The sequence below is a fragment of the Podarcis vaucheri genome, assembly GCF_965113315.1.
Source record: "Podarcis vaucheri genome assembly, chromosome: 1".
Taxonomy (NCBI): domain Eukaryota; kingdom Metazoa; phylum Chordata; class Lepidosauria; order Squamata; family Lacertidae; genus Podarcis; species Podarcis vaucheri.
The window spans coordinates 12,696,182-12,721,719 of record NC_138759.1 but is presented as its reverse complement, the minus strand read 5'-3'; the positions used below and the strand labels follow the sequence as shown (position 1 = coordinate 12,721,719).

Below are 25,538 nucleotides of genomic sequence, written 5' to 3'. Positions count from 1 at the left end.
CCACAGGCTAGTGAGGCGAAGGGAGAGTCTTCCTCATGGGTTCCATCCCACGTCAAACCCCTGTCATGTCTGGTTTCTGTAACATTTAAAGGGTACCTGAGAATGTTAGTTGCTAGAGGACTCATTTGCCTACCATCTCGAGGGGAAAGTAATACTTTGCAACAGTATGTAATATAACAGGATCTGGGGGTTGATGCCAATGCTTAATCCTCTGCAGGGTACACCCATAGGTTAATGAACACGGCAAAGATAGCCTTTTTGTCCCAATGGGTCTACTCTGAGTAGGACTTGACAGCTGTGATCTGTGGAACCGGCACTTTTGCAAGCACCGTATAATCTCTGTCCTGCACTTGCAAGAGACCATCAGTGCTTTAGTGTGGCAACACTTGTTCTCTGAAACTCCCTGCCTTTTGATATTAGGCTGGTGCCTTTTTGCTGTGCTTTTCTTGATGACTGCTAAAAAGTTTAAGTGATCCTACCCAGAAATGTAATGTTATTAGGAGTGCACTCTTCCCACCTTGGGTCAAATCTATGCTTCCAGGTGTCACAAGAAAGCTGTAGAGACAGTGCAGGATAGTGCACACCCCAGAAATGATCTCTTTCAGCTTCTGCCTTCTGGAAGAAGGTAAGGTAAAGGTAAAGGGACCCCTGACCATTAGGTCCAGTCATGACCAACTCTGGGGTTGCGGCGCTCATCTCACTTTATTGGCCGAGGGAGCCGGCATACAGCTGGTCATGTGACCAGCATGACTAAGCCGCTTCTGGCAAACCAGAGCAGCGCACAGAAACGCCGTTTACCTTCCTGCCGGAGTGGTACCTATTTATCTACTTGCACTTTGATGTGCTTTCAAACTGCTAGGTTGGCAGGAGCAGGGACTGAACAACGGGAGCTCACCCCGTCGCGGGGATTCAAACCGCCGACCTTCTGATCGGCAAGCCCTAGGCTCTGTGGTTTAACCCACAGCGCCACCCTAACCGCCTGAGAAACAGTTTCTATCCAAATGCGAGTTTACCTTAAACGCAGTGTAAGTTATTCTCTGTGGGAGTATATTGTATTTAATTATGGGGTGTCAGAGTTTTTAGGGGGCTAACCTGGCTGGGATAGCTGGGGTAGCAGGCTTGTTGGTTTTTGAATGTCTGATGTAGATTTTTTCAATTTTGTTGTTCTGTATGGGACAATGACAATAAAAATTATCGCATCTGTCAGAGCTGCTTCCAGATCCCAGCTCACATAGGACTACGCTAGCCAGCGTTCACTTTATAAAAGTCTTTATTGAGTTACAGGTTTCATTTCCGAACTGCAGCGTGCAGCTCTACGTCTTCTACGCTAGACCGACGAAGTCCCGTCTGAGTCTCCGCCTCTTGCACACCAGCTTAATACCCTAGCCTTGCTCCACCTCCTGCGCCTTTCCTTCCGTCTCTGGGTCCTTCTGCCCCCCGGGGTCTCCTCCTTCCTACTCTCTTCTGACGCTGACCCCCCGGACCCTTCCGCCTCCTTGCGGCGGGCTTTGGGACCTGGCTCACTCTCCGGGCTGCTTACTGCGCCAGCTTCCGCTGCATTTGAACTTGGCGTGCGCGCCCAACTTTCTACCTTCCTCTTGACCGTTTCCTCGCTCCCTGATGTGGGCGTGACTACTCCTGACTCATGCCCTCCCTCCTGCTGAAAGCCTCCGGACCCCGATGTCTGGTCCCCTTTCTCCCCGCTGCTCCCAGCTGGGCACGTGGGTCCCGATCTCCAGCTGCTGCTCTCTGATCCCTCTCTGGACCCTTCTTCCTGGGGTGTCCCCCTGCTTTCCCCCCTTGCTCTGACCGCTGGCGCTCCTTTCTGTGAATCCTCTGACTCACTGGAAAGGCTCGGGGATCTCGGGTCGTCATCATCACTCATCCTTCCTTCGTATTCCTCCCCCTCGCTCTCTGTTTCCTCCCTTTCCTGCGTCTCTGCTCCTGAACCCCTGACAGCATCGTAGAGTGTTTTTTTTTATTTGCCGATTATTTGTCTATACCCCGATGCATTTTATTACGTCTATCTGTTTCCAAGTTTAATTTTACTGGTGTTGTCTATTGAATATTTGATACTGTTCCACAAGGGCTAGCCCAGTCGCTAGAGAAGGAGAATGTTAATCTCAAGGTCCTGGGATCTGAGCCCCATATGTCCAGCATTGCAGGAGGCTGGACTAGATGATATCTGCAGTCCCTTCCAAGTCTATGATTCTATGCACACTGCTTAGAGGGGGGGCAGTGGGGCTGATTAAGCAATACATTTCACAATATACAACACATAGCTAAACTATGGAACTCACTGCCACAGGAAGCAGTGATAGCCGCCAACACGGATGGCTTTCACAGAGGAGTGAGCTAGCAAAGGCTACTAACCATAATGGCTATGCTCTCTCTCCATGGTCAGAGGCAGCAATACTTATGAATTCTAGTTGCTGGAAACCACAGGACGGAAGAGAGCTCTTGTGTTCCGGTCCTGCTTGCGGGTTAATAATAATAATAATAATAATAATAATAATAATAATAATAATATATTACTTACTCCCCACCCATCTGGCTGGGTTTCCCCAGCCACTCTGGGCATCTTTCAACACACATAAAAACAGAATAAAACATCAAACATCAAAAACTTCCCTAAACAGGGCTGCCTTCAGATGCCTTATAAAAGTCAGAGACAGTGGTACTTCGGGTTAAGTACTTAATTCATTCCGGAGGTCCGTTCTTAACTTGAAACTGTTCTTAACCTGAAGCAGCACTTTAGCTAATGGGGCCTCCCGTTGCCGCCGCGATTTCTGTTCTCATCCTGAAACAAAGTTCTTAACACAAGGTAATATTTCTGGGTTAGCGGAGTCTGAAACCTGCAAGTGTATGTAACCCGAGGCACCACTGTAGTTGTTTATTTCCTTGACATCTGATGGGAGGGTGTTCCACAGGGAGGGTGTTCCACCACCAAGAAGGCCCTTTGCCTGGTTCCCTGTAACCGTTCCTGTTTACACCATTTGCGAAGCCAGCTGTTCACTTCCACTATTGTTCCCTCTCTCCCTGGGCCACGTCGTTCAACTGGGAGGACAGATGAGATGACAATTCCCACATGAACCAAGAGGAAGGGGTATTTGTCAGTGGGTTTTATGATTCCTTGCAGTCGTTCAGTTACATCTCGGATCTTAGCCCCGGGGAGACAGCACACCTCCCGAGACATCTTGTCAGGCCCGCAGATCACTGCTTCTGTTCCCCTCAGTAGGGAATCCCCTATCACCACTACACGCCTCCTCTTAGGTTTGGACGGGGTTCTTCCTAAACTGTCCGTTCCAAGGTCGCCTGCACATTCCCTGAGGACTGACTTTGCTGCTCGTCTTCATATACCTGATCGACTGTAATGAGGGAGAGATCCTCAAATGGAGTCTGTTCTTTGTCTTCCATGCTAGGGGAGAGGACCTCAAAGCGATTGTGTATTTCTAAACAATCAGAGCGAACCCTGGGCCTCCTACTTCTTTGAGTCACGTTTCTCCATATATCTGGCTCCTGTATTGGTGAACTGTCCTCCTTCTCAGGGGAGTCCCCTGTCTCCTCCTTGGTGGAGACGGTGTTCTCTGTTGCTTCCAAGAAGAGCTCCAGCTCTCTAATTCTTTGGAGCATAGCTACACGTTCCTCCAGTTGCTGGACTTTGTCTTCTAAGAGAGCAATCAACATACAATTGCTGCAGGTAAAGCTGCCTGCAACCTTTGGCAAGATGGCAAACATTGCGCAGGAACCGCAGGTGACTAGGAATCTTTTTCTAGGAATCTTTGGATGAAGCCATGCCTGTGTAAATATGCACTTTTAAAAAAATATATAAATAAAGGCAATTCTTTCTCTCTGTGTTTATGTGTATATTGTGGATGTCCCTGGATCTAAATCATCCAAAGGAAGTACAAATTAGCTCACGCCCAAATTAAAATGAAAACACAAAGCTTACAGCAACCATGGACTGGGAAAGGAAGCAGCAGCGAGTCAACTTTTAGAGCAGAGAAATAGGCAACCGTCCAACAAGGAAGGGATGTGCAAAGTTTGTCCCTGACCTCTAGGGTAAGGCCCCTCCACAAATGAGAAGTGGGACGCAGAAGCAATAATCATGGTGCCGGGCTTTTATCATCCACAGCCCTTAGCGAAGTCACAGGGAAGAAAGGCAAGGCAAATGGTGAATCTGGGAGGAGGCTGGAAGAATGAAAAAGCCTTCTGCCAACTCTCAATTTCATATTTTCTTTAAAAGCTAATGGAGTGGGTGGAATGTACAAAATAACCCCGGTTGTGAAATAAAGATGAGGCAACGAAAGAGGATCCCTGGGTTGTTGTGCTCCAGAGAAGACACAGCCATCTGAATTTTGAATTTTATTGTTATTCATGTTTTTATATTGTATTTTATGCTGCTTTTACAATTAAGTGTTTTAAATTTGTTGTTAGCCGCCCTGAGCCCGGTTTTTGAACTGGGAAGGGTGGGGTATAAATAAAAATTTATTATTTATTGTTATTTATTATTGTTATTACTCTTAATTCAGAGCTGGAATTAGACAGGGTCAGCCCACCACTAAGCTCACATCCACAAGATACACTCTTATACCACTCCAAACAGTCATCACCATCATTTTATTTGTATCTTTCCATCGTTAAAACCACGCTCCAGGCCATTTTCCACATTAAAAGATTCACATAATTGCAAACGGAAGGAAAGTGGTCAAGAACGATACATAAAACGCTTTGAAAATACACAGCCAAAACTGAACAGTTTCCATCATAGTAAGATCTAAAAATGAAGGTACAAAGAAATAATATCATGAACAGCAACAAAAAAAACCCTAATAACCCCCCCCAACAACCCCCTTCCCAGCTTCCCCCAAATAATGCTGGGAGCTGTCATTTGTTAAGGGTGCTTTGAGTTGCAAAGGGACCCCTCACAGAGCTACAACTCCCAGCACCCTTAACAAACTATAGTTCACAGGATTCTTCTGGGGGTGGGGGAAAATGACTCTTAAAGTGATGTAAGTGTGCTTTAAATGCAGTGGCGTAGCGTGGGGGATGCAGGGGGGCCGGCCGCACTGGGCGCAACATCTGGGGGTTAGGGTTAGGGGGCGCAAATCCACGGGTTAGGGGTGCAAATTACTTGCCTTGCCCCGGGTGCTGACAACCCATGCTACACCACTGTTTAAATGTATGCTGTGGATGTGACCATAGACTCTTTACCTCCCTGCACCCTCATGAAAAAAAGGGGTGGGTGGGAAACCCAGTTAGCAGATAGACCTGGCTGTCTGATGTCACTGGTCAAAAGGGGAGCAATTTACATACAAACATTACATTAAAAAAACCCAGCAACAAGCAGATATCCAAAGTACAGAGATGGCTATAAGATCTCGTGCCTGAAAACATGTGAGCATACAGATTTAGTTATTTGCCTACAGGAATTCCCTGCCTTTCCTCCAAGCTGCTAGAGGCAGCACACATGTATTTGTCTCTTACATTTTACCCTCTTCTACAACTACCATGTCAGGTAGGGCAGGCTGAGAGATAATGACTAGCCTCAGCTGACCTAGTAAGTTTCGTAGCTTGGTGCCTTTTGAATAAATCTGAATACTGGGAATTTGAAGCTAGACTTCCCTGGTCTGATATGCAAACCAAGGTACTTACACTGGGTTTCTGAAGCTGCTGAATCTAGCCCAACACAGTCTTCGCTGACTGGTAAGCAGATGTGGGTGATGTGGGTTAAATCACAGAGCCTAGGACTTGCCGATCAGAAGGTCGGCAGTTCAAATCCCTTCGACGGGGTGAGCTCCCATTGCTCGGTCCCTGCTCCTGCCAACCTAGCAGTTCAAAAGCACGTCAAAGTGCAAGTAGATAAATAGGTACCGCTCTGGCAGGAAGGTAAACGGCGTTTCCGTGCGCTGCTCTGGTTCGCCAGAAGCGGCTTAGTCATGCTGGCCACATGACCCGGAAGCTGTACGCCGGCTCCCTCGGCCAGTAAAGCGAGATGAGCGCCGCAAGCCCAGAGTCAGCCACGACTGGACCTAATGGTCAGGGGTCCCTTTACCTTTACCATCCCAGCAGATCTTTATCTTTAACATCCCAGCAGAGACCGACACTTAAAATGTTTAAATAGGGATCAAACTTGGGATCTTGTGCATGTAAAGAAATAGACATCGATGTCACTGTTTTTGTAAGGGATTCAATCACATGCCAACAAATTAAGGTTAAACAAGTCTAAGTTGGTTGGGAAGTCTTGCAGAAGAAGCCCGCTTCCCCAAAGTATCGGACTTCTTGCAATAAAGAAAGTGACACGAAAATGCACTGGAAAGTGTGGGGTCTCACTTTCTTCCACACAGCTTCATCTAACCTTCCTCAAAACAAAATCAGGACAAACGATCAACAAACACATTGCCTGGAAGTTCCTGCTGAGCTACAGCTCCTCAGCCAAATGCACAAATCCAGCCATCACAATCTCACTCTCCCAATCCGGATTTTGCAGCCACTACAATTCATACTGAATAAATGTTCTAACCACACAGCTATTTGATCATGACAAAGAACCCTGAGAGATAGGCTAGGAAGAGAGATAAAAACCGGCCCAAGGTCACCCAGCAAGTTTTGGGACAGAGTGAGGATGTGAACCTGGGTCTGACAGATCTTTTTCCTGAGAATTCCAACCGCTACATTACACCAGCTCTTGGTTCCAGACAGGCAGTGGCTTTCTGTGAGAGCCACAGACACATTATTTCCTGTGATAAACACCCTGACCTTTTGCATCGCACCCATGAAGCTTCGGGGTGATTATATATTTGTATTCAAAAATGTATACCCAGGGCTTGTTTCAGGTGGAACTCACCAGAACTCAGTTCTGGCACTTCTCAGGTTGGGCGCCATTGCCACGATAAGAGAACAAGAGAACAAATTCATGGTGAGTTCACCTCTTTTCCTAGGAAACAGCACTATATATACCCTTTCTCTTCCCTTCACCCCCCCAAAAAAAGCTGGCATGCAAAACCAATGTGAAATGGAATTACAACAAAAACATTCCCAGTCTCAAACGACACATGTGCTCTGCCATGAACTGTCACAAAAACCTCCCTGTTAGCGTGATCACGAGGATGCATGTGGTAATGTTGAGCAACGGTGCTTCTTTATTACCTATGTACTATCTATGTGTGCATATAATTGCCTGTCTTCAGCCTACAGCTGCTTTCTCTACGAGGGAGTAAGTCTCACTGGACTCAGTAAGGCAGGCTTCTGAGTAAAGCTGGAAAGGGTGGTGCTGTGTTTCGCCACATGGGCAACCCCAGTCGAGCACCGAATGGGGCATCCCTGTCAAAAAATGCCAGGGTCAGAAAACACTAGCGATGGCTTACCTTTGGGATCAGCAGCTCCCGGTTCTTCTCAAATGCCTTGGAGCTGTCTTTTCACGAAGGAGTATAAGAAGAAGCTGAGGTCCTCCGGCTACTGCTGGCATCGACTTGTCTCTCCCCCCCCCCTACATGCATGAAACCGGGGCCAGGAAGTAACAGTCAGTTGTGGTGTTAGCTCATGCTCCAAACAAAGGGAGGGGTGGGGGGAAAACAGAAGAAGAAAAAGAAAAGAACCCTACACAACTAACTCAATTGTTTCAACACTGCCCACTTAATAGGAGTGAGAAATAATAATTAAAAAAAACAGCGGCATTTCCCAGGATCTAACCGCATGCTGCAATTGTTAGTATAATCACTAGCAGAGAGGACGGTGCTTTTTTTTTAGTTTGGAGAAAAGGCGAGTTTGAGGCAACATGATAAACTCTATACAGTGGTACCTCAGGTTACATACGCTTCAGGTTACACACGCTTCAGGTTACAGACTCCGCTAACCCAGAAATATCACCTCAGGTTAAGAACTTTGCTTCAGGATGAGAACAGAAATTGTGCTCTGGAGGCGTGGCGGCAGCAGAAGGCCCCATTAACTAAAGTGGTGCTTCAGCTTAAGAACAGTTTCAGGTTAAGAATGGACCTCCGGAACGAATTAAGTACTTAACCCAAGGTACCACTGTAAAATGATGCATTGAGAAAGGGGATGGAGAAAGTACCGCCCCCTCTCTCCTAAAACAAGGCCTTGTGGACATTCAATCAGAGCTATCTTTCTAGAAAAAGAGGTGCTGGAACTCGCCACGAAGGCCTCCCTTGTTCTCTTAGAATGCCAATGGCACCCACCTGAGAGTTGCCAGGGTTTAGGGCTCTAAAGGTCAGCACCAACACCTTGAATTGTGCTCAGAAACATACTGCGAGCCAATGTAGGTCCTTCAAGACCAGTGTTATATGGTCTTGGCAGCCACTCCCAGTCACCAGTCTAGCTGCCGCACAACCCTGGAGATTAAGAGTCTCATACATTGCCAATTGAGCTATCCCACAGGGATATGTTTGGACCTATGTAATATTGCAGGAATTTTTTCCTCGTGGCACCATATAAAATGTCATAGGGTGGCGAACCCAAAACAAACATTTTCTGCCAATGCTACTGCTATCCTTCCTTCTATGCAACATGATGCACTGCCCATCAATTCAAGTCACCCTGTAATGGCACACATTTTTGCCTAGTCTTTCCTTGACCGATAAGATTGGCCCGTCATTTGTTTTTAGAATACTGTTTTACTGTTTTCATGTTGTGTTTTTGTATTCCACTCCGAGGTTTCTAAATATCAAGTGGGCTAGAAATGCTTTTTAAAGAAGCAAGTAAATTTTGCAGTGCATTTGTGTAGAGTGCCAAGCTACAGTAGATGCACCAAAAGGTTGCATCAGTACATCTTTTGCCCTGATAGGCATCACTTTCACACAAACTTACATCAAAGCACACTGGCCGGTTTAATGCTCATTTGCCGTGTTTCCAAAGGTCCTTTCGGAGCTCTTTGCAATAATCCATTTTCGTTTGTAACCAGCCCTGGTTAATTTGGTGCCATTGGCAAACTTGGCCACCTACCCAAAAGTTGCAATAATAGCAAACAAATAAAATAACTTACATATTGCTGCCCTTTCACGACACCAAAAATCTGCTGCCTGAGGCAGCAGTTTCACTCCAGATGTTCACTCCAGCGGTTTCACTCCAGATGTTGTGGACTACAACTCCCATCAGCGCCAGCATACATGGGATGGTGGGAAGTCTTAGCCAAGACATATGGAGGGCTGGCTCCCCCTGACTGAGGATGTGAAGGCCTGGGGGAAAACTGGGAAGAAAGACAGGGAGCTTTCTCCCAAATTTCCCAAAACTGTTAAGTTGTGGGTGGACATATCAGACGACACAGTGATTCTTCAAAAAGCTCTTGTTTATTCACAGGCCAGAACTGAACTGAACTGAAGGGTTCAGCCAGCCTGCTTATATAGAGCTCCACTAGAACGCAACAGTAACCATTTTCTGTAACTATCCAATCACTGAACGTCACTTTCAATCCCTTATTTGCATATGTGGACCTGAGTGAAAACTCTCTACAGTATCCTCCCTGCTGGCCCAGGGTGAGAACTTCAGTACATAACAAAAACCCTCTCCCAATTTTTCACAAAGAAATAGGGAAAAACACACATGGGGGAATGGGGAGCTGCCCCACTTTCCCACCCCAGACAATCATGTCTCTCTGCTCCTCATCTGGTGGTAGGGCTGCCCCATGGCAACTGGCTCCTCACCTCAACTCCAGATCATTTAGGGCAGGCATATCCAAAGTCCGTTTCGGGGTCCTAATCCGGCCTGCTGGTTGATTTAATTAATCCGGCCCCTGTGGCAGTATATGTCCTGGGGTAAAACTCTAAAAAAAGCTGAACAACTTCAATCCTAAAAAAAAGCTGAACAACTTTGCTCGGCCCTCATGCATGTTCATGTCATCAAATCTGGCCCTCTTTAAAAAAAGTTTGGGCCATTTCTCAACTATATTTATATTTATGGCTATGTATAGTGAATACTTATCTACTTTTAAATTTGTTTACCTATGATCCTTCTCTTTTACTTCTTTATTTTTTCTTTGTTCTTTTTTTCTGATATCTTATCTTTCATTTCACTCCTTTATTGTGAAGAGGTATAAATAACTGTAAATATGAAGAGGCAAAGTATTCTCTAATTTTTTCCCTCGGTTATATGTATCTTCTTTTTCCTTTGTATTTTCTTTTGTTGTAAATATGTATGTTTTCTAATTTGTACTTAATAAAAATTAATTTTTTTTTTTTTTGGAAAAAAGGGGGGGGGGAAGAAAAAAGTTTGGGCACCCCTGATTTAGGGTCATTCTTTTGCTCTTTAGAAGAGAAGAGGAGCAGATCCACCTTGCCAGATAGGAAAGGAAAGGAAAAGGAGAAGTGGCTGCTCACCCAAAGGTCTGATGAAATTAAGTTCAAACAAGGGAGGAGAGCAGCTGGGGAAAATAAGGAGTAGAGAAGGAGGAGAAGCGAGCAACTAAATCACAAAACAACACGGTAGTTAATACAGAGAGGCCTCAAACGATACATTTGGAGAGTCACTTTTTTAGGCCAGGCTGAAGGGAAGTGGGAAGCTGATGCCTCATTTCAAAGATCCTGACCAATGAGAAAATAAGGAATATTTGCATAACTGAGAGCACAGAATTTCAGCTCCTTTGCCTGCCACTCCATTGGCCTGGGCATGCAAATTCCTTTAATGGCAATCATCATCAGAGCAAATTCTCATTATCTGCTTCAAATTTGAGAGGCAGCAACAGGCCTGGATCTCTAAAGACGATGAAACAATTCCTACAAATTCTAAAAATGGTAAAAACCATTCCTACAGGTGTACATTGCTTCGGGTTTCTTCTTTATTGCTGATTTCACCTTTGGAATGTTTTGAAGAGTCATGGTTTTTTAATACTGTTTTTACTGATAATTGTATCGTTTTATTCTCTTTGTAAATTGCTCTGAGGTTGTCCCCCCACCCCCACAATCAAGTGGTGTATGAATTTTATGAAATAAATAATAAATGTATAATAAAATCTTCCCACTAAGAGATCAGGATAAATGCTCATTAAATAGCCAATGTCATCAACACTCTCTGCAAACACATCAGGCTGAATTCTCATTAACAGGCTGTCTGGAAGTGACCGCCAACTGCAGAATGGAGCTAATAATATCAGTATAACTTGGTTACCGTATTTTTTGCTCTATAGGACGCACCAGACCATAGGACACACCGGACCATAGGAGGGGGAGAACAGGAAAAAAAAATTCTCCCCCTCTCTGCTCAGCGCCCCTTCAGCGAAGCGGCAGGAGAATCGGAGCCCCTTCCATTTCTCCTCCCGCTTCGCTGAAGGGGCGCTGCACAGCTCTCCCTCTCTGCTGAAGCCGGGAGAGTCTTGCTCTCCTGGCTTCAGCAAAAGGAACCCGAAGCCTCCGGAGTGCATCGCGAGGTTCCGCTGCGCTCCAAAGGCTTCAGGCGGCTATCCCTGAAGCCTCCAGAGCGAGAGGGGTTGGTGTGCACTGACCCCTCTCACTCTCCAGGCTTCAGCGAAAGCAACGCGAAGCCTCCGGAGCTATCGTTGAAGCCAAGGAGCCTGCATTCGCTCCATAGGACGCACACACATTTCCCCTTTATTTTTGGAGGGGGGAAAGTGCGTCCCATAGAGCGAAAAATACGGTATTCTAGGGGACCGCTGTTGGCAACTTTCAAATGTGTTCATTACCATAGAAACCTCTACACTAACCCTGCAAGGAAGACCAGAGGCATCTTCAGTGTCATCATATATGCCAGTCTTGATCTCAGTTCTCTAAGTCCCAGTTCTCCCTGTAGCCAAAATTGGTACTCTCGGTGTACGTCAGGTTTGTGGAAGCAAAGTTTGTTCTTGGCATGCTTACAGGAAAGAAAAAAAATAGTTCAATGAGGACTGTGCACGCTTGGTGGACATGGCATGCTCACTGATGTGTAAGTGTGTGAAATCGGAAACCGGGAATGGAATGGAGTATCCTGCATAGGAGCACCCCACGCTGCAACATTTTGTTGCAGATTCTATTTCTTATTTCCATTTTGCAGTGAGGCAGAGAGGGGGGAGGGTTCAGGTCCGGAGGAAGTGGTGAGTGGCTTGGCCAAGTCCACCTAATGAGTTCATAATGAAGAAGGCCGATTCAAACTGGGCATTCTCTTGCTCAAACCCTTAGCTGAAAGGATGTTACAAGCCGGCGGTGCATGAGATGTTAAAGGACATTTCACGACCGGGTGAGTCATCTGGATTTCTCACCAGAAAATAAGCTTCTCAAAGTTGCAAGAGTCTCAGGATTTCCCCATCATGGTAATCTTGTAAGGGTTTCAGATGTCTCCTATCATAGATGAATATGCCGAGTCAAAAGGAAGTCTCATTTGGGGCTAAACTAGAGGTGACGTTTGCCACGTAGCTCGGGGTTACACAGATTTTGTGTGTGTGTAACAGCTACAGCGGTGCATGTGTGTGTGGAGGAAGACTGATCTGGACCACGGTGTGGAAGTGGCATCTTTAACCACTTGCTGATGCATTGCTCAGTGACACCTACTTCCAAGTAAGTGTATTGTTGTTGTTTAGTCGTTTATTGTTGTTGTTTAGCTCTGGTCAGACCTCACCTGGAGTACTGTGTCCAGTTCTGGGCACCACAATTCAAGAAGGACACTGACAAACTGGAACGTGTCCAGAGGAGGGCAACCAAAATGGTCAAAGGCCTGGAAACGATGCCTTATGAAGAACGGCTAAGGGAGCTGGGCATGTTTAGCCTGGAGAAGAGGAGGTTAAGGGGTGATATGATAGCCATGTTCAAATATATAAAAGGATGTCACATAGAGGAGGGAGAAAGGTTGTTTTCTGCTGCTCCAGAGAAGCGGACACGGAGCAATGGATCCAAACTACAAGAAAGAAGATTCCACCTAAACATTAGGAAGAACTTCCTGACAGTAAGAGCTGTTTGACAGTGGAATTTGCTGCCAAGGAGTGTGGTGGAGTCTCCTACTTTGGAGGTCTTTAAGCAGAGGCTTGACAACCATATGTCAGGAGTGCTCTGATGGTGTTTCCTGCTTGGCAGGGGGTTGGACTCGATGACCCTTGTGGTCTCTTCCAACTCTATGATTCTATGATTCGTTTAGTCGTGTCCGACTCTTTGTGACCCCATGGGCCAGGCACTCCTATCTTCCACTGCCTCCTGCAGTTTGGTCAAACTCATGCTGGTAGCTTCGAGAACACTGTCCAACCATCTCGTCCTCTGTCGTCCCCTTCTCCTTGTGCCCTCCATCTTTCCCAACATCAGAGTCTTTTCCAGGGAGTCTTCTCTTCTCATGAGGCAGCCAAAGTATTGGAGCCTCAGCTTCACGATCTGTCCTTCCAGTGAGCACTCGGGGCTGATTTCCTTCAGAATGGATAGTTTGATCTTGCAGTCCATGGGACTCTCAAGAGTCTCCTCCAATACGATAATTCAAAAGCAAAGTAAGTGTAAATACGAGGGCAACCGTAGATATTGACAAGCTGGAACGTGTGCAGAGGAGGGAAAGCAAGACGATCAAGAATCTGGAAAACCAAGCCTGATGAGGAAACGGTTGAAGGAGCTGGGTATGTTTAGCCTGGAAAAGAGGAGACTGAGAGGAGATATGAAATCCATCTTTCAAATATCTCAAGGGCTGTCACATGGGAGGTGGAGCAAGCTTGTTTTCTCCTGCTCTGGAGGGTAGGACTCAAACCAATGACTTCAAATGACAAGAAAGGAGATTCTGACTAAACATAGGGAAAACCTTTCTGACAGTGAGAGTAGTTTGACAGTGGAACAGTCTCCCTCAGGAGCTTGTGGAGGTTTCATTGGAGGTTTTTAAGCAGAGGTGGGATGGCTATCTGTCATGGATGCTTTAGCTGAGATTCCTTGCATTGTAGGAGGTTGGACTAGATGACCCCTTCCCAACTCTATGATTCTAGATTATCTGCCTTTTTGCGTTAGAGAATCAGCTACTTCTCACTGCGAGGCTACGTTTCCCATCTGCCCCTTGCCAGCAATGGGGGAAAGCTATTGTGCTCAGGTTCTATTTGTGATTTCCCCAAAGGCTTCTGGTCGGATACTACTACAACAACAACAAATAAATAAATAATTTATGCCCCACACATCTGGCTGTGTTTCCCCAGCCACTCTGGGCAGCTCCCAACAGAATATTAAAAACACAATAAAACATTAACTTGTAGCCCATTATCTTCCTGAAACCTGTGTGTTTTACATTAAAACCTGCAGGTTTTAATGTTTAAATTAAACATTAAAAACTTCCCTAAATGGGGCTGCCTTCAGATGTTTTTAATGTCTGATGCTTTATTGATTCTTATTATTAATATTTTGTTGGGAGCCACCCAGAATGGATGGGGAAACCCAGCCAGATGGGCAGGGTATAAATAATAAATTATTATCATTACCATCATTATTATTATTATGGCTTAAGAAACGCTACCTCATCCCCAGCCCATCCTCAGGTTTCAGCCTCAGAAGAAAAAAGCACCCTTGCTCAACTATAACGAAACTGGCCGCAGTTCCACCTTCAGTACTGAGCAACAACTGTCAGCTTTTGGAGGAGGAAGTTTTCTTGCTAGAGATCATGAAGCCCAGGCAAGGCTGAGCCATAAAACCTACCCCTGTTAAAAGAAATGAGGACTGTAAGTTTTGCTGATGCAGATGAAAAGGGACACATCAAATCAGTATTATCAAATACTACCTGTAGTTATAATCAGCTATATTTTTGGACTTGTGCTTCCTTGAAGGAGTCGTTGCAGGAGCATTCTCTCCCAGGATGCCCCACTCCTGAAAGACCTGCAGAGGCTGCCAATATTTTGAGAGACGGTATGTCTCATACCAAGAGACGCGGGTGGTGCTGTGGGTTAAACCATAGAGCCTAGGACTTGCCAATCAGAAGGTTGGTGGTTCAAATCCCCATGACGGGGTGAGCTTCTGTTGCTCGGTCCCTGCTCCTGCCAACCTAGCAGTTCAAAAGCACGTCAAAGTGCAAGTAGATAAATAGGTACCGCTCTGGCGGGAAGGTAAACAGCATTTTCGTGCGCTGCTCTGGTTCGCCAGAAGCGGCTTGAGCAAGATGAGCACCGCAACCCCAGAGTCAGTCACAACTGGACCTAATGGTCAGGGGTCCCTTTACCTTTACCTTTTATGTCTTATACCACATATGAAAAAAACAATCTTTTTATATGCAACAACAGCTGCCAGGGTAGTAATTGCCACTAAATGGAAATCTTAGGACACACCAAAAAAGGAAGAGTGGATTTGTAAATTAAGTCAGTGTATAGAATTGGCAAAATTAACTTCAATTATAAGATATCAATCAAATCAAAAGTTAAGATTTGTTAAGAGTGGAAGTATTTCGAAGATTTTATGTCAAAATATTGTCCTAAAAATGACATGCTAATAGGCTTAGAATAAAAAATATAAGCAATAACAAAACCAATAAAGAAAGAAGGAAAAGGAAATGCAAGGAAAAAAGGTAGAAAGAAATATAAAGAAGTCGAATTGCTGTGGAGGGAAGTAGAGGGTGGATGGTGGCTTTTATAATTAAGTTTATAATTAAGTAGCTGTTGTAATTTAGATATTATATTTTATGTGAGGGAATCATTGGGAATGTTGGTTATTATGTACATATGTTAAGTTTCAGTAGAGATCTTTGGGGGATGGGGGAAAGTATTTTGAGAGAGGGATTCAAGCTGACACCAGAACTTCAGGTTAAATTAAAGGTCTTTCTCACCTGAGCACAACCAATCTACTTTGTCTTTTTAAAAATAAAAAGGCAGCCTTTTTGCAGTTTGGGAAATGCATTGAAAAGTCTGCGATGAGCAAATAATTACTGGGAAGATGTGTAAACCCTCCGCAACCAGATCGGGGGTGGGGTGGGGGTGCAGAATAAATGCTCATTGTTGTACAGTGGTACCTCGGGCTACATACACTACAGGTTACATACACTTCAGGTTACAGACTCCACTAACCCAGAAATAGTATCTCAGGTTAAGAACTTTACTTCAGGATGAGAACAGAAATCGCGCTGTGGCGGCACGGCGGCAGCAGGAGGCCCCATTAGCTAAAGTGGTGCTTCAGGTTAAGAACAGTTTCAGGTTAAGAATGGACCTCCGGAACGAGTTAAGTACTTAACCTGAGGTACCACTGTATAACCATCTTGCAAACAAAACTGAGTGAATGCTCAATACTAGAAATACCAGATAGAACAGGGGCCAGATAGAACTTTTTTGGACCAAAGGTCACATTTTGAATTTTGGGAGCGTTCTGGGGGCTCCAGTCACAAAATAGCTGCCACGGGGCATAACACAAATTTAGAACAACCGTGCTGAAGCTTTCCCCCGTAGCCGTATTTCCATATGAGAAAAGGGTTGACCTGTTGAATTTCTGCCTCAAAAATAAGACGGGAGCAGGAAGAGGGCATTAAAGAGAAGGCAGAAACAGAAGCTCTTTAGCACCCCAGGGTTTCCTGGGAATTCTTCATTGGTCACAACTCACGACTTTCCTCATTGGCTAAAAACACAGATAGGCAGAAGCAGCTAGTCTTGCTCATTTTACAGAAATTGCTTAGAAGGGTACCTGTACATTTCACTTTATGACTTTGTAAGAAGGCTAGAGACTTACTTTTCTTTTAAATGCAAGTTCAGAGCCAGGAGGCCTGCACTATGGGGCAATAAAGGCGTTTAGTAGACTGTGGTGCCCACAGATGTTGGCGACCCCCTGGGACGGAACATAACTACCAGATAAGCTTTGGGGGCTTCTAGACTGTTGCTGTTTTCAGGTGGGATTCAGTCCTGTGCCAGCAAATTCAGGTTGTGCAGTTAGGGTTGGCTGAGAGACCTTGCACAACCCACCTAGCATCCCCCAAAGATTGGACTTTTTGCAAGAAGGAAAGTGGTGGGGAAAGGCACCGCAGTGTGTGGGAATGTCCTCTGATATCCCAGCAAAAAAGACACCCTGGTGCCGGAATTTGTGGGGAATTTTTTGGGTGCTCGTGCACCCAGGGCCCCATAGAGTTGGCACCTATTTCTGGAAGCACAAACAGAATGCCCAGAGCCAGCCTGATTGAAGAAGTGCTCATTTTGCTCCCCAGCACAAAGACGCCTCTCACTTTCTGCACTAAAACTGTGCCCACCCTGCTCCTTAAAAGCCAAGGGGGGGATCATGTCAATTGCTGGACCAATGTCTTTGCTCCCTTACCCTGCTGACTGTGCCTCTTAACTCTTTCCTTGCCTTCTGATTTGAGCGTTAAGGGTTTTGGCAGAAACCATATCTGAGCCAGAATTAGAGCACACCTTCACTGAAGGTACTAAGCAGAGGCTACGCAGTCATTTATCTGGGATACTGTGGCTCACCGACCCACAACAGGTGGGTCAGGGCCTGATACCAAGTAGTAAGTAGCTTGATCTAAGGTGTGCCACAGCAGCAGTGACACTAGGTAACGGTAAAGGGACCCCTGACCATTAGGTCCTGTTGTGACCGACTTTGGGGTTGCGGCGCTCATCTCGCTTTACTGGCCGAGGGAGCCGATGTACAGCTTCAGGGTCATGTGGCCAGCATGACTAAGCCGCTTCTGGCGAACCGTTTCACGGAAACGTGGTGGAGTGGTACCTATTTATCTACTTGCACTTTGACGTGCTTTCGAACTGCTAGGTTGGCAGGAGCAGGGACCAAGCAACGGGAGCTCACCCCGCTGCGGGGATTCGAACCGCCGACCTTCTGATTGGCAAGTCCTAGGCTCTGTGGTTTAACCCACAGCGCCACCTGCGTCCCTTGTAGCAGGGACACTACCACCACACAAATAGAGGGTAAACATTTAGCAATGGGTCTCCAAGTTCATGTTTGATTTAAGGGTTGTCCCTGGATTTGCAAAGGTTCAAGAGACTACTGCTGTATTCGTTCATCCTGCCCTGAAAATCCTGCATGGAACTGCTGCAGGCTAAATGACGTCTAATTCTTCTTCCCAACTGCAATCAAGTTTTGGAAGGTGTTCCTAAAAGCTTGCAAAAACCTCTTGGAGCTGGGGTGAATTGGGGCCAAGGAAATTGGTGTGTGCATCATGGAAAATGAAGTACGTCCCCTTTTTCAAAGCGCTTTTAACTCTCTTATAAATGATAGACTGCCTCCAGGCATTGTTATAGATTCTGGAGACTTTCTAATGGACCCCCCCCCCAAATAAAAAATAAAAATAAAATGCCAGGAAGTGGTCTGCTGAAAGCTGATAAAGTAGTTGGTGGCAATTGCTTACAAATGGTCTGGTCTGTTCCTTTTGCAGGCACAGCATGGCTGTCTAGAACAGGAAAAGGAAACAGACGAGGCGGAGGAGAGGGTGAGAGCCGCAACACAGATTGCAAGGCTCGGCAATGGAGGCAGTCAGGCATTTTTGTTTTGGGAAACCGAGTCCGTTTGGAAGAGGGATCGCTGCTCTGCTTTTGTGCCTGATCAAACAGGTTGCGCTGGCTTTTCTATGATCTCACAAGCCTTACACACCTGTTTGTCCAGAGCTGAAAGGGAGCCAAATGAAAGATGTACGCAGTAGGGAAGCCTCTGCCCAATCACATGGAGCAATCGGAAGAATAATTCTGCATCTCTAGCCAGCGCTGTAAGGAGATAATGCCAAATTGTGTCTGGCTGCCGAATCTGGAGGGGGTGGCTGCTCAGGGCAGGTGTGGAGTTGCACCCCCGATATTACACTGAGCTTCAAAAGGCATTTGAAACATCTCCACAGCACTATGGGAGATCAAGGATCAAGCTAAGAAAAGTGGCCTGGGGAGGGGGAGGGGGAAAGAAACACTTGTGACACACTGTGAGTTGGAGGTGGTTTTTCTTAACTTGATTTTTCAAGAAGGAAAGAAAAAGAATTTCACAAGACTAAAAAGGAAATAAAAATATACTACTACTACTACTACTACTACTACTACTACTACTACTACTACTATATTATTTATATGCCACCCATCTGACTGGGTTACCCCAGTCCTATTAAAGCAATAGGAACAGGGATAGGATAACCTTTAAGAAGGAAGCTTTTAATTAAAGGCACAGTTGCCCCTGAAGCCTCGATATTGGAGTGAGCCTTTGAGAGGAGAAGAAAGAAGCTTGAGGAACTACCATCCAGCTCCGAAAGTGGCCCTTTCCTCCTTGCAACTATCTGAAGGGGAGAAAACAGCTTTTTGTAAACAAACCAGTTGTCTTCCTGTAACTTGTTTTTGAAAACCGATGCTTCTTGTTATAATCGTATATAAACCCACTTTGTGAGGTCTTCCTGAAAAGCAGTGTATAAATACCACAAATAAATAAATAGTCTCACTGGACAGTTGGATGTTACAATTGTATTTTATGTTTTAAAAATCACTGCAAATCAGGTTGGGTTTTTCTGTTTTTGTTTTTAAGAAAAAGGCGAGAGGACAAAACCGATTGGGAGTGACATTGTTCAAATTCTCCAAAGAAAGTGGCCGATGAAAGGATGTCATTTCCATACTATTGTGGAAGCAACTACGGCCAATCTGTTTTTTGTTTTTGTTTTTGGTAAGCCTCTGTTTGCTTCAAAAATTGGGGCACGGAAGACAAATGAAAAATTGGCTCTGAACCCTTCAGACTTCTCGCGTAGCTAAGCCAAACCCCTTATCACTTTGTGGGATGTGGGTGAGCTCCTGCTAGATTAAGTGGAAATCAATGCCGATAATGCAGTTTGCATTTTCCGTTTCATAAGGGTGGAGCTGTGATTTGTGTGATGTTCACAATACGGGTTCGAAGGAAGTGTTTTTCTCAGAAATATTGTTTCCGCATCAAAAACAAGTCTCTTGGTTTCCCTATTGCCCTGAAACATCTTTTTAGATAGCATCTTTCAATCGTGGGCCATAACTTGGCTTTGTCAAAGGAACTTCTGAAGCAGGTCACACCAACTTTCTTCATAGCTGACTGCTACAGTAATGACAGGCCACAGTTGCCCTATACATTTGAAACGCTTTTATGCCACTTGAACAGTTATGAGTTCCCCCAAAGGATCCTGGGAACTGTAGTTTGTTAAGGTCGCTGAGAGTTGATAGGAGACCCCTCTTCCCCTCAGAGCTACAGTTTCTGTAGCAGTGTAACAATCAGTCCCTCTTCACAGGAAACTCCGGGAACTGTAGCTCTGTGAGGGGAATAGGTGTCTCCTAAGAGCTCCTAGCGGGATGCTGGTGGCGCTGTGGGTTAAACCACAGAGCCTAGGGCTTGCCGATCAGAAGGTCGGTGGTTCGAATCCCCGCGACGGGGTGAGCTCCTGTTGCTCGGTCCCTGCTCCTGCCAACCTAGCAGTTCAAAAGCATGTCAAAGTGCAAGTAGATAAATAGGTACCGCTCCGGCAGGAAGGTAAACGACGTTTCCGTGCGCTGCTCTGGTTCGCCAGAAGCGGCTTAGTCATGCTGGCCTCATGACCTGGAAGCTGTATGCCGCCTCCCTCAGCCAATAAAGCGAGATGAGCACCACAACCCCAGAGTCGGTCATGACTGGACCTAATGGTCAGGGGTCCCTTTACGTTTTAAGAGCTCCTAGCACACTTAGCAAACTACTGTTCCTAGCCCTTTCTCCTTCCATGTCTTCCTCTCCATGTGCCCAGTTTTGGTGTCCCATTCAGAAGGAAACCTTGGCAGATGTGGACAACTAGGAAATAAAAGACCAGGGCAGCTTCCTTGAGCTTTTTGTTGTTTAGTCATTTAGTCGTGTCCTCCTCTTCGTGACCCCATGGACCAGAGCACGCCAGGCACTCCTGTCTTCCACTGCCTCCCACAGTTTGGTCAAATTCATATTAGTAGCTTCGAGAACACTGTCCAACCATCTCGTCCTCCATCGTCCCCTTCTCCTTGTGCCCTCCATCTTTCCCAGCATCAGGGTCTTTTCCAGGGAGTCTTTACTTCTCATGAGGTGGCCAAAGTATTGGAGCCTCAGCTTAAGGATCTGTCCTTCCAGTGAGCGCTCAGGGCTGATTTCCTTCAGAATGGATAGGTTGGATCTTCTTGCAGTCCATGGGACTCTCAAGAGTCTCCTCCAGCACCAGAATTCCAAAGCATCAATTCTTTGGCGATCAGCCTTCTTTATGGTCCAGCTCTCACTTCCATACCTCACTACTGGGAAAACCATAGCTTTAACTATACGGACCATTGTCCGCAAGGTGATGTTTCTGCTTTCTAAGATGCCATCTAGGTTTGTCATTGCTTTTCTCCCAAGAAGCAGGCGTCTTTTAATTTTGTGACTGCTGTCACCATCTGCAGTGATCCTGGAGCCCAATAATGTAAAATCTCTCACTGCCTCCATTTCTTGAGCTTAGGCATTTAATTTTGCTTGAGGTTGTGTATGTATGTATGTGTGTGTAAGCTGGAGAATTTTCCTGGGAACGTGAAAGGCCTTTGCAGGTGCCATGGCACTTGTGGACATCATGTTGATCGACCTGGGGGGAATAAGGCAATGTCTTGCATTCTACACACTAAGCCCCAAGCTTAATCCTCAAGCATTGCCAGCTGGAAGGATCTCAGATGGAAGGGCCTGGGAAGGCCGTGTTATACATAGGAAGAACCTCTCATCTTTGGGTCTTTTCATGGGAGCAGAAGGGAGATTCAAGCCCCCATTGGCCCTCCTTTATATTCACTCAGTGTTGAAGCAATGATTCTTCAACATCAACTTCGTTGGACTGGTCATGTTGTGCGGATGCCTGATGATCGTCTTCCAAAGCAACTACTCTATTACGAACTTAAAAATGGAAAGCATCATGCTGGTGGTCAACAAAAGAGGTTTAAAGACTGTCTCAAGGCAAATTTAACAAAATGTAGTACAGTGGTGCCCCGCAAGACGAATGCCTCGCAAGACGAAAAACTCACTAGACGAAAGGGTTTTCCATTTTTGCGTTGCTTCGCTAGACAAATTTCCCTATGGGCTTGCTTCGCAAGACGAAAACGTCTTGCGCTTTTTTTAAAAAGCCACTTGAAGAGGCGCAGTTGCGATGGACCGTGCTTCGCAAGATGAAAAACATCGCAAGACGAAAAGACTCGCGGAATGAATTCTTTTCGTCTTGCGAGGCACCACTGTATAAACACCAACAATTGGGAAACACTGGCCTGCGAGTGCTCCAGTTGGAGAACAGCCTTTACCAAAGGTGTCATGGGCTTTGAAGACACTCAAACTCAGGATGCAAGGGAGAAATGTGCTAAGAGGAAGGCACACTTGGCAAATCCACACCGTGATCAGCTCCTGCTCAGAAACCAATGTGGAAGGACGTATAGATCAAGAATTGGCCTCCACAGTCACTCATTTTTAAAACCGTGTTTATGGAAGACAGTCTTACTCGGCTACAAGTGATCACCAAAGAAGAAGAAGAAGATATTCACTCAGTGCTTTCATGACATCACAAGCAGTCCTCATCCAATGGCAACAGTTGGGGAGGCATCATGGAATTGCAGAGTTGGAAGGGACCACGAAGGTCATCTAGGCCAATGGGGCTTGAACCCAAAAAAGTTTCTTGCCCAATCTTCATCTGCCCTGCTAAAAACCACCAAATGAGGACTGACTGAATTTTAGAGGGGATGGGCGACAGAAAAAAGGGAGTAAAACCAGGCAGGGGGAGGAATAGCAGACCCTCCAAGTGTCCCTATTTTCCAGGGACGTCCCTGTTTTAGAAAAGCCATCTCGGTTTCTGATTTGATCCCAGAATGTCCCACTTTTCCTTAGGAGAAATGTTGGAGGGTAGGGAGTTATCTGACCCCTGAGCCATCTGAAGGCAATCCTGTATAGGGAAGTTTGTTTTAAAAAAGTTTAATACTTTTTTTATATATGTTGGAAGCTGCCCAGAGTGGCTGGGGCAACCTAGTAAAATGTGTGGGCTTATAGTAAAATTATCATTATGGAATGGGACGTCCCTATTTTCACTGGAGAAATGTTGGAGGGTATGGAATAGAATGCCTAGAATTTTGCAGAAGGAGAATGTCCCATGCTGCAACACTCTGCTGCAGTTTCAACTTCTGATGCAGGGGTTTCCTGAAACTTTTAACCGCTACACTAGGGGGCAAGGGGAACCTGTGCCCCCCCCCTGGAATTGCTGGACACTGACAGCTGTCACCCCTGACCATTAACCATGCCAGCTAAGACTGATGGGAATTGTAGTCTAGCAACAGCTGGCAAGGCACAGGTTTCCTCCACCAGCTGCCCTGCAATTAACCAACTTTTTGGGGAGTAAGCAACATGAATCCAACAGTGACACAGAAGGGCAGCCCCGTCATGCAGCCCCATGGAGCGTGAGTCAGGCTTTTAATGTTTCCCTTTCAAAAATGAATTAGGAGTCACCTGCAGCTGGAATGTAGAGCGACTCCGTTCGGTTGGGTTCATCTGCTCCTTGTACGTGACACCCTTGGCTGGTTTTGCTGAAAACCTTATTTTCATAATGAATGTTAGCACGGATGACCTCGACTCGTTCTTGTTCTTACTTGACAGGAATTATCTCATGCAGACAAACCACAGGTGATGCTCAGAAGGATGTGGTAATTGGCTGATTAAAAGTAGAAAAGAGGTGCGGGTGGAGGGTGCCGGGGGTGGGGCGGGAGATCCCTTTCGAACCTTATGCAATTGGAGAAATACTATTTTCCAGGTCACTTGCTTGTGCCCCTGTTGAACTTGCTCAGCGGCATGAAAGCTTATCAAAGCATCTCTGAAAGGGGCAGATCCTGACACGCTGAAGCCAGAGCTGCAGACCCAAAAAATCTCGACTGTTTTTTGTTGCCTTATTTCTGTAGTTTCTATTGTATCAAGGGATCAATGCAATTCCTGAAAAGGCCCCAGATTCAGTCTGCATCATCTCCGGGTAGGGCTTGAGAGACCCTGCCTGAAGCCCCAAAGAGCAGCAATAATAAGGTTTACTCCCTCTGTCTTAATAGCAGAACTTGTGGACACCCAAGGAAGCTGAGTGTTGGAAGATAGAGGACTGATAAAATAAAGTACAGTGGTACCTCAGGTTACATACGCTTCAGGTTACATATGCTTCAGGCTACAGACTCCGCTAATCCAGAAATAGTACCTCGGGTTAAGAACTTTGCTTCAGGATGAGAACAGAAATTGTGTTCCGGCGGCGTGGCGGCAGCAGGAGGCCCCATTAGCTAAAGTGGTGCTTCAGGTTAAGAACAGTTTCAGGTTAAGAACAGACCTCCGGAACGAATTAAGTACTTAACCCGAGGTACCACTGTATCTCGAAACATAATGAAACATTAAACATTTTTTTTTTAAAAAAAACTTCACTGTACAGGGCTGCCTTCAGATGTCTTCTAAAGGTTGTATAGTGTCAGGCGTCAGAGGAGCCAACCCCCACGGCAGGTCACCAGGAACGGATAAGACAAGGAAAAGTTCTTACCGACTGCTTTTTATTCCATATTCACAGAGACAGCCTTGGAAATAATGGCGCTACTTTGAGTGAATCTCCAGCCCCTCCCTCTCTCTCATTACGCACCATTGCTATGGGTGCTGAGATGTGCCCTCTGCCTCTGAGCTCTCTGCTCTCCGGAGCACGATTTCTGTTCTCATCCTGAAGCAAATTTCTTAACCTGAGGTAATATTTCTGGGTTAGCCGAGTCTGTAACCTGAAGCGTATGTAATCTGAGGTACCACTGTATGTTGGAAGCCACCCAGAGGAGTTGGGGCAACCCAGTCGGGTGGGTGGGGTATAAATAATAAAATGGAGATGATGGAATAGGACGTCCCTATTTTCATCAGAGGAATGTTGGAAGGTTTGCCAATGACCTCCTGTAGCCTTAGCTCCTCGCTCCTTCAATGTACATATCATTTGGGACGTTGTGATGCTATGATAACGGAAGTGGAAATCTGACAGCAAGCCAATGTGGAGCAGGGGATGATGTGTGGTGCTTAAGTGAGAAAGCCACAAAATACATAGGGTTATCTCAAAGGGTTTTTGTGACTAAGGCTGAAATGGGGGAAGCTCTGATGTGTTCTGCTCTGAGTACTTTGTAGAAAGCAGCTTTGATTTTCTCTTGAGAAAAATGTTGTGGAGCAACGTGGCACCATGTCGACTTTGGGTAAAATGTGAAAGGACGGGAGGAACTTCATTATCGTAAGACGAATTCTGGTCTTCAGTTCTTTATCACTTCAATTCTTTAGAGCTTTAGGCATTTGCAAGTTGAAGTATGCCGTTTTAGGGCACTTTCCCACTCAAATTAAAAAGTGTGTTTTAGGGGAAAAACACAACACAAACCCAAACAAGCCCTGCTGAGAAATGTTTGTGCCTGAGGCCAAGTTTTCTATGCTGCAACGAAGAGCCCAGCTCATTAATTCTTGATCAATTTTACATTGTAACGCACAAGCTCTCTACCTCCAGAAGGGTTCAGAATATATGACTAAACGTTGGCTTTTGGAAAAGGGATCTTATTTGTATAGCATAATGAAATGTGATTTATAGATGTCAAAGAAATAAACAACTATCTGACTTTTAGAAGACATCTGAAGGCAGCCTTGTTTAGGGAAGCTTTTAATATTTGATGAATAATTGTATTTTAATATTTTGCTGGAAGCCTCCCAGAGTGGCTGGGGAAACCCAGCCAG

The 25,538-nt window shown here is 45.7% G+C and overlaps 1 protein-coding gene across 3 annotated transcripts in view; it reads right to left on the bottom strand.

Moving 5' to 3' along the window:
- The window catches only part of GPR132 (G protein-coupled receptor 132), a 31,936-nt gene extending 24,078 nt beyond the window's left edge, over nt 1–7,858 (bottom strand). Inside the window, exon 1 of one of the 3 annotated variants that reach the window (XM_082219202.1) lies at nt 7,368–7,858. Coding sequence is in view for 1 of the 3 variants with exons in the window: in XM_082219200.1 (XP_082075326.1) it covers nt 2,374–2,398 (25 nt within the window). In the remaining 2 variants the exon portion in view is untranslated. Of the gene's footprint in view, nt 1–2,373; nt 2,457–7,367 lie in introns of those variants that run through there. The other 2 variants (XM_082219201.1, XM_082219200.1) reach the window with 2 other exon arrangements.
- Nucleotides 7,859–25,538: the final 17,680 nt, after the last annotated feature.